This window comes from Mus caroli, chromosome 17, assembly GCF_900094665.2.
Source record: "Mus caroli chromosome 17, CAROLI_EIJ_v1.1, whole genome shotgun sequence".
Taxonomy (NCBI): Eukaryota; Metazoa; Chordata; class Mammalia; order Rodentia; family Muridae; genus Mus; species Mus caroli.
In genome coordinates, this window is record NC_034586.1 from 83253917 (window position 1) to 83263653 (window position 9737).

The 9737-nt window shown below is 45.7% G+C and overlaps 1 protein-coding gene across 1 annotated transcript in view; it reads left to right on the forward strand.

Annotated features, from left to right (window-relative positions):
* Positions 1-8243, forward strand: part of Epcam (epithelial cell adhesion molecule) — a 17699-nt gene extending 9456 nt beyond the window's left edge. The window contains exons 7-9 of the mRNA XM_029470896.1: positions 1056-1259; positions 6789-6833; positions 7543-8243. Of these exons, the coding sequence (XP_029326756.1) occupies positions 1056-1259; positions 6789-6833; positions 7543-7584 (291 nt within the window). The 3' untranslated portion in view covers positions 7585-8243. The remainder of the gene's footprint in view (positions 1-1055; positions 1260-6788; positions 6834-7542) is intronic.
* The last annotated feature ends 1494 nt before the right edge of the window (positions 8244-9737 follow it).

Here is a 9737-nt window from a genome sequence, read left to right on the forward strand (position 1 = left end):
TCTCTCTCTCTCTCTCTCTCTCTCTCTCTCTCTCTCTCTCTCTCTCTGTGTGTCTCTGTCTGTCTCCTCATCCAGTATTCTAATAATTTCTATGAATAGGAGTCAGTCCCCCATTTTAAAGACTGATTCTCATTTTGTGTAGGTGTGTGTGTCTTTGTGTATCTGTGTGCATGTTAGCACAGGTGCCTTGAGACCAGAGGCTAAGCGCATCTCCAGGACCTCGATTACAGTTACAGTTTGTTGTGAGCTGCCTGATGTGGGTTCTGCGAACCAAACTCAAGCCTTCTTCATAGCTGAGATGTCAAGTCAGTCTCTGTTTTGGCTTTCTTTTTCCCGTGACAGAGTTTCTCCATGTAGCCCTGGCTGTCCTGGAACTCTCTCTGTAGAGCAGGCTGGCCTAAAATTTATAGAGATTCACCTGCCTCTGCCTCCCGGGAGATGGGATTGAAGGCGTGCACCACCACTGCCCAGCTTCCATTTTAAAAACATGTGAGCACCAGAGGTGGTAGAATACACTGTAATTCTGGCACTGAAGGCTGAGGCAGGGGGACTGAGTTCAAAGACAACTTTGTATATAAGTATATGTTTATCTAGTGTTTGTTCTTTATTATACCTCTTTGTTTTGAGACAGTCTTACGTTAGTCTAGGTTGACCTCTAGAATTCATGGTAGAGGGTAGGCTTCAGCCTGAGTTCTCCGATGGTAGGGTGAGAGATGGAAGATACTGCACCTGGCTAAGCGTGTGTTTATTACAGTGAGGTATTCTTCTGCAGTTTACTTCAGAATACTTTGGGCATGGAAGATGAAGGGATAGAAGAAAGCATGAGAGTGAATTGGCCATGTGTTGTTATGTTTCAGTCTGGACTTCGTTTCTCCTTTTGTGGATGGCATTTTTCCTGTAATAAATCCGTGCCTTAAAGTTTCCCTGGCTCAGCTTGTTAGCATGGAAACCAACCGTGAGGATTCTTGGCCGTTCTCTTCTGGCCCGCAGTTGGTATGCAGACACCGGTGCCTGTGCTGTCTGTCTAGAACAGTTTCTATTCTTCTCCTCTGTAGGTGAAGGGGGAGTCCTTGTTCCACTCTTCTAAGAGCATGGACCTGAGAGTGAACGGAGAGCCGCTCGATCTGGACCCCGGGCAGACTCTGATTTACTACGTCGATGAAAAGGCACCCGAGTTCTCCATGCAGGGCCTCACGGCCGGGATCATCGCTGTCATTGTGGTGGTGTCATTAGCAGTCATCGCTGGGATTGTTGTCCTGGTGAGTCAGGGCGCAGGGAAAGATGGGTTCTTATATTAGCCTGAAAAACTACCCGTGTTTGGAAACTTCAGTGAAGGACTGTATTGCGTTTCTGGTTCCTCTTTACAAAATAGTCACTTCCTAAAGCTGGAAAAGATGGATGGCTCATGAGAAAACACCTCAGCTGATGAACACAGCCCAGTTCCCTGCAAGGAATTCAGTGCTCCTGCCAGAGCACAGCAGACTAGAACTCCCAGATCAGTCACTGAGATGCACAACACCACATTTATTATTTGTTTGGTTTTGGGTTTGGTGGTGCCGCAAACTGAGCCCTGGCCCCAAAACAACACAGAGCTTAAGTTAGCAAGAAAATAATCAAAAGTATCCGTGTAGCAGTGATTCTACATAAATAACAAATTTGCACCGGGTACAGTATAATGAATGGTACATGCTCCTAATCCCAGCATTTGGGAGGTAAAGGTCGAAGACTCAGAGATTTAAAGAAGTCGGCTTTATCCTAGGACCTTAAGCGTGGTTGGTATCAGGCAGTCTCACCAGTACATCAGAATTCAGGATATGGCAGGGTAGGATGCCATACTTCTGTAGTCCAAGCCCTTGAGAAGCTCAGGCAGGAGGATCGAGACTTTAGGACCAGGGCCTGGAGAGATGGCTCAGTGGTTAACAGCACTTGTTGCTCTTGGAGAGGTTCCGGATTCAGCTTCCAGAACCCACAGAGAGTTCACAACCACCTGTAGCCCAGTTCTAAGGGATCTTAACTTCTGACCTTCATAGGTCCAATGTACTAGGCACCAGGTATACATAAACATAAAACAAAATGAATAGAAATCTTGGTGGGGCAGGGGAATGCCGAGGCAGGGAGGCAGGAGTAGGTGGGTAGAGGAACACCTTCATAGAAGCAGGGAGAGGGAGGATAGGAATAAGGGGTTTCCGGAGGGGAAACTGGGATTGGGGATAACATTTGAAATGCAATTAAATAAAATATCCAATAAAAAGAAAAGGCCGGACATGTTGGTGCACGCCTTTAATCCCAGCACTTGGGAGGTAGAGGCAGGCGGATTTCTGAGTTCCAGGCCAGCCTGGTCTATAAAGTGAGTTCCAGGATAGCCAGAGCTATACAGAGAAACTCTGTCTCAAACACTTCCCACCAAAAAAAAAAAAAGAGAGAGAGAGAGAGAGAGAGAGAGAAATCTTGGGGGAGGGGTAAAAATAAAAAAGACTTTAAGGCTAGCTAGAGTTTTACAGCAAGACCTTATCTCAGAAAGCCCAAATAAAGCTAAATTTGAAGGTGTGTGGTGACTTAGTTTTCAGTCTAGCATTGTTACCACACTTGGTTCCCATCCCGTAAAAACAAATATTGAGATCCTATTTTACACTGTCCGGGCTGCCCATGTTATCCGGGTGATTGGGGTAGGCACGATGGGGCACAGGGACGTAAGAGCTGGGCAGCTCACTTATGTTCTAACACGAACTCTAGATGAATAACTGCATGGAAGGTAGGAAGGTAATCTCAGAAATTAGCAGAAGGAATGCTGATGTTCTGCAGTGAAAGAAACCACATGATGGGGCTGGAGAGATGGCTCTGCAGTTAAGAGCACTGATTGCTCTTCCGAAGGTCCTGAGTTCAAATCCCAGCAACCACATGGTGGTTCACAACCATCTGCAATGAGATCTGATTTCCTTTTCTGGTGGTTCACAACCATCTGCAATGAGATCTGATTCCCTTTTCTGAAGTGTCTGAAGACAGCTACAGTGTACTTACATATAATAAATAAATAAATCTTAAAAAGAAAAAAGAACCACATGATGTTAAAATCTATAAAGGGATCTATTAATACATAAACGTAGCTGTGTTTTTTTTTTTAAGATTTATTTATTTTTATTATATGTAAGTACACTGTAGCTGTCTTCAGACACACCAGAAGAGGGTGTCAGATCTCATTACAGATGGTTGTGAGCCACCATGTGGTTGCTGGGATTTGAACTTTGGACCTTCGCAAGAGCAGTCGGGTGCTCTTACCCACTGAGCCATCTCACCAGCCCGTAGCTGTGTTTTTGTAGTGCTAGGGATTGGATATTAGAGTTCTCACATATGCTATGCAAGTGCTTTATCACTGAGCTATCCAAGCATCCCCAACTGTATTACTTTTCCACTGGTGTGACAAAACACTGTGACCTAGTCAATTTATAGAAAGCAAGAGTTGATTGGGAGCACTTGTGTATAGTTGCAGAGAGTTAAAGTCAATGATCACTAACTACTGTGGGGAGCACGGGGATGGAGTAGGGGGCGGGGTGGGGTGGGGCTGGGAGGAAGGCAGGAGTAGGAGCTAAGAGCTTACATCTGATCCATATGCACCAGGCAGAGAGAACTGAGAATAGCAGGGGCTTCCTGAAGCCTCAAGCCTAGCAACACACCTGCCCGCCCTACAAAGCCATGCCTCCTAATCCACCAACTCAGGGCCAGGCCCGAACATTTGCGCCTGTGAGCTCCATTCTCATTGAACCATCACGGCACCCTTTTCTTTTCGAACTCAGTGATCTGATTAGCTTCACCTTCTGCTCTTTTTTTTTTTTTTTTTTTTTTTTTGGTTTTTCGAGACAGGGTTTCTCTGTATAGCCCTGGCTGTCCTGGAACTCACTTTGTAGACCAGGCTGGNTTTGGTTTTTCGAGACAGGGTTTCTCTGTATAGCCCTGGCTGTCCTGGAACTCACTTTGTAGACCAGGCTGGCCTTGAACTCAGAAATCCGCCTGCCTCAGCCTCCCGAGTGCTGGGATTAAAGGCGTGCGCCACCACGCCCGGCCTCACCTTCTGCTCTTAAATCCCAACTTTCCAAGAATTGGAGTCATAGATGTAAGCCATAGTACCTGACTTTCCCTTGTGTCTTTGTGTATGTGAATTTTTATTTTAATTTTGTTACGTTTCCTTTTGTTTTTAGAAGTGCAAACATGGACGCCCGCCGCTACAGAGAGAGGGGGGAGGGAGAGAGGGAACTTCTGAGTGTGGGAGGGTAGAAGGGGCTCCAGGAGGAGAAATACCCTTTATTTATTTGCATGTTTTATTTATTTTCTTACATGTATGTGCGTGTGGTATACTTCAGTATATGTGTTCACATGTGTGGGGACACATGTGTGTGCAAGTGCCCATGGAGGCCTAAGGGTAATGCTGGAAATCTTCCTCTCTAGCTTTTTGGTTTCCCCTTTAAGATAGGCAGACTCTCTCAATCAAACCCAGAGCAGACTGATATGGTGAGGTTGGCTAGCCAGCTTGCTTTCAGGCTGGGGAATCTCATCTCTGCCTTCTAAAGATGGCATTTCAGGTCCGTTTTCACACTTACCCACTGCTTTTGTGGGTTCTAGGAATCCAAACGTGTGAGTTGTGTCTCGTCTTGTATGGAGGTCAGGGGTCAATACCGGGAGTCTTCCTCTGTGCCTCTCCATCTTTTTATTTTGTTATTTTATTTATTTATTTGGGCTTGTTGGGACAGGGTCTCTCTACAAAGCCCTGGCTATCCTGGAACTCATTGGCCTTGAGCCTGGTCAGCCAGAGAGCTCTGGGAACTCTTGTCAAGTCACTGCTTCCCAACACTAGGCTCGCAGACACATGGCTACACGTGGCTTTTTTTTTTACAGGGACACGGGAGGGAACTTGTGTCCTTGTGTTTATACAACAAGTACTTTACCTACTATGCCATCTCTTCAACCATTAGTGAGTGAGTGCGTGTGTGCGTATGTGTTCCCCTGCCTATGGAGTCTACCCAGGCTGCTGTTGGATTCCTGGATTCAACTGATCACCTGCCTTTGCAGGGACACTAGGCATGTGCCATTATGTCCAACTAAAATTAAGCATTTTAACATTTGGTGCTGGGGTTCGTGGCTCACACCTGCAGGCCTAACCCTCAGGAGGCTGAGCTCAGCAAGAGGACTGAGAGTTTCAAGTTGCCCTAGGCTTCTACCAAAAGGAAAGCGTGACGAATTTAATGTGAAGCAGAAAATAGAAATAAGCTAGGGAAATATTTATGATGTGCAAAATAAAAAAAAAATAAAAGTGGATGTTCGACGTACCATATAATGAATTCTTACAATTTGATGAGGAAACCCAGAGAAAGAATGACAGCCGCTGGCAGGTAGAGGCCTTGTGCTGGAGCCTAGTTGAGGGGACTCAGCTAAGTGTGGCTATTATGGCCAGGTGAGCATGGCCAACGTGCAAGCCTTCCCCTTCTCAATTCCCTCTGCCTTGTTAAAAACTGTTAGTTTAGCCAGGCAGTGGTGGCACATACCTTTAATTCCAGCACTTGGGAGGCAGAGGCAGGCGGATTTCTGAGTTCAAGCCCAGCCTGGTCTACAAGTGAGTTCCAGGACAGCCAGGGCTATACAGAGAAAAACCCTGTCTCGAAAAAGCAAAAAAACAAAAAACAAAAAAAAAAAAAACACCAAAAACCCCCCCCCATAAAACAAACAAACAAACAAACAAACAAAAAACCTGTTAGCTTACATTCCTGAAGCTAGCCCCCAAGGCCTAGTCCTTTTTTTTTTTTTTTTTTTTTAGATATTTTCTTTATATACATTTCAAATGCTATCCTGAAAGTTCCTTATACCCTCCCCCTTCCGTGCTCCCCTACCCACCCACTCCTGCTTCTTGGCCCTGGCGTTCCCCTGTACTGGGCCAAGGCCTATTTCCTATTTGACCATTTTCTCACTTGCCATCTTGTGAGGTTAGGATTTTGTGTGTATGAGTGGTGTGCAACAAAGCTAGACACAATGGCATAGACTCAAGGTGGCTGAGGCAGGAGAATTGTGGCATCAAGGTTCAAAGCTAGCCTACATAACATAGTCCTATCTTTTTTTGTTTGTTTTTTGAGGCAGGGTTTCTCTGTGTATTTCTGGCTGTCCTAGAACTCACTCTGTAGACCAGGCTGGCCTCAAACTCAGAAATCCGCCTGCCTCTGCCTCCCAAGTGCTGGGATTAAAGGCGTGCGCCACCACTGCCCGGCTTAGCAGAATCCTATCTTAAAACAGCAACAACCCCTTCCCTCGATATAAGATTGGTAGTAAGTAGGTACAGATGGTTTATAGGAGAGGATCTTCAGCGGGCAAATAAACACACAGAAGTCTAATTGTCAAATAGAAACCCAAGTAGAAGCTCAGGGAAGACGCTTGACTGAGTGTGAACACTTTCAATCCCTGCGCTCAAGGAGGCAGAGGATAGCTCGGGCCCACCTGGTCTCCATAGTGAGTTCCAGGCCAGCAAGGGCTACGTATGCAAGGAGTGTCATGTGTTGATGATGTCTGTGAGTATTCATTATCTGAGGATGAGTGGTAAGTGAATGTGTGGGGGTATTTTGCCTACGTTCAGTTAACAATTTTTGTTTCAGCAAGGTACCTCTGGTACTAATATAGCTGTTCAGAGAATTGGTACCATGGGACCAGTTTTTAGACTCCCCCAAACTGGTACACACGTGCTTAGGTGTGTTCAAAGCACATATGTTAATTTTGCCACCTTTGAATATTAACAGTAATGGTTTTTCTTTCAGGTTATATCTACAAGGAAGAAATCAGCAAAATACGAGAAGGCTGAGGTAAGTGGGTAAAGAATATGCTGAGTGTCTTATTCCGAGGAATCAGTGCCCCTTTCAAGACACTGGCAGACAGTTACACTGAAGTCCTGCACACGGTAGACTCTACAGTCTTGGGATGAGTTCTGTGACAGGCCACTTCATACTTGCCTTCTGTATCCTTGACAAGTGGCGCAGAGGCCTCTGGCTTTAGATTTTGGAGTCTTGTGGAGGGATATTCTAGTGAAGCCATGATAGAGAAACCCAGTATGGCTGCTGAGCTGATGTCCCAAGTCTCTGCAAGTTGATAATAATCGTTTGAGTTGGCCATAGGATGCACACCTTTAACCCCAGTACGAGGGAGACAAAGGCCAGCTAGGGCTACATTGAGAAATAATAAACTCAAAATTTATTTATTTAGATCCAGGGTCCCTTTACATAGCCCTGGCTGTCCTGGAACTCACTCTGTAGACCAGGCTGGCCGCAAACGTAGAGACCCATCTTCCTCTGCCTCCTGAGTGCTGAGGTTACAGGTGTGAGCCACCACATCCAGCTGAAGACCCCCAAACATTGAGGGGGTGGGGTTGGTGCTCGCCTTTAATCCCCAGCACTCAGGAGGCAGAAGCAGGGGATCGCTGAGTTCAGGGCCAGCTTGGTCTACTGGGTGAGTTCTGGAACAGCCAGTTCTTTGTTGCTTCTAAGCAAAGAAACCCTGTTTCCTCCTCCGTTGCAGATAAAGGAGATGGGTGAGATCCACAGAGAGCTCAATGCCTAGCCGTGTTGAGTGTTGAACTGAGGAGGGGGCCACCCGACGGGAAGTGGCAGAAGAGCTTGGACTGCAGATGTATAAACCTGGGGAAGATGAAGACCTACGAAGGGTTACTGCTTTGTTAGTTACTTTGTTAGTTTCACATTTGTAACAGTGAAATTTGTACTCATAAATACGAGCAGCTGGACACCGGCATTACCGATCGTAAAATTAGACGAATGTCTTCTATGTGCAGGTCCAGTGTGGAACTCAGAACTTAGCCTGCAAAGTTAAGATAGTTGATGCTTATTATGACAGAGTGTGCATCACAAACATTCCAACAGTAGAATACGGTGACTAGTCTCATTTTTTTGTGTGTGATTAAAGCTGCCCTTCTATATACCCGAGTCTTGTACATAATAAACTTTTTTTTAATGAAATAAAACATTTTAAAGTGAGTTTCTAAGTTTGTTTGAATCAAATTTTCCTAGCATATGCATAATTAAGATAATAGATCTCTAAATGCTCTGGCACTGCTAACTGGTACAAACCTATAATTCTGTACTTGGGAGGTAGAGGTAGGAGGGTTACAGCTTCCAAGGAGTTGTTGTGTATATGGTCTGCCACTGACTGGCCTTGGCTATCCAACTCCCTATCTGAAAGAAATAAAAGTCAAACTTAAAAAACTTGGGTAAGTCTTGTGTTATGGGAGGCTAGGGCAGGATTGTGGTTTTGAAGCCAGCCCAGGCTACGTAGACACAGAGTTCCAGGCTACCCAGCGAGACCCTGACCATCAGTAACATATTGTGAGAGTTGGGGTAGTGTGGGGTGGTTGGGAGGGTTGTTCAGTGGTACTATGTGCTTACCATGAAGAGGCCCTGTGTCCAATTTGCACTACCAGTGTCTTAGTCAGGGTTTCTATTCCTGCACAAACATCATGACCAAGAAGCAGTTAGGGAGGAAAGGGTTTATTCAGCTTACACTTCCACATTGCTGTTGATCACCAAAGGATGCAGGACTGGAACTCAAGCAGGTCAGGAAGCAGGGGCTGATGCAGAGGCCATGGAGGGATGTTCNTTACTGGCTTGCCTCCCCTGGCTTGCTCAGCCTGTTCTGTTATAGAACCAAGACTACCAGCCCAGAGATGGCACCACCCACAAGGGGCCTTTCCCCCTTGATCACTAATTGAGAAAATGCTTTACAGCTGGATCTCATGGAGACATTTTCTCAACTGAAGCTCCTTTCTTTGTGATAACTCCAGCTATGTCAAGTTGACACAAAACCAGCCAGTACAGCCGGGAAACACTCTTTGTATTACACCCTTAGTACAAACTGGAGCTTTTTGTGAGTACTTAATTCATACAGGATGTGGAACAGCCCTTCATGTAGAACTTCACAGAAAACGTCCTGTGACTGTGCACACACACAAAATGTCTGGACAGCAGCATCATTGCCGCTGACTCCTGATGCAGTGTGAGCCGCTGCCACCCCACCGGGATGGACTTCTGGCTCTTCCCTCTGTAAGCTGCTCTCAGCATTGTAGCAACGAGGAACGTGATGAACACCTGTGTGTTACTCAAGAGAACACCCAGGAGAATGCTACTGGGCATAGTTTTGAGAACTATATGACGTATAGACAAAGCTATGGAACACAGCGACAGTGATTCATTTATGCTGTGTGATACAGCTGCAGAACTAAGTGATAGTAGCCTTTACAGGAAAAGTTGGCTGACTTCTAAAATTACGAGATCCTGCCAAAGTGGGGGATGGGTTCTCCACCCCCCCCCCTTTAAAATCAGACCTCGATCCAGTCAACCCTGCTTGCTCAAGCCCAAAAGATTTATTTATTTATTATAATTATTATTCCTAAGTACACTGTAGCAGTCTTCAGATGCACCAGAAGAGGGCACCAGATCTCATTATGGAAGGTTGTGAGTCACCATGTAGTTGCTGGGATTTGAACTCAGGACCTTGGGAAGAGCAGTCAGTGCTCTTACCTGCTGAGCCGTCTCACCAGCCCAAGCTCAGCATTCTTAACTCACCCATATTTTGTAATTAGGATGATTGCAAGAGTAATAAAAGTTAAAAAAACAGCTGTGACCATTGTGGGCCTGCTACCCCTTTTACACAAGCTTTATTGGATACAGTGATAGAAGCAAAATTTAACACCCCCCCCCCCC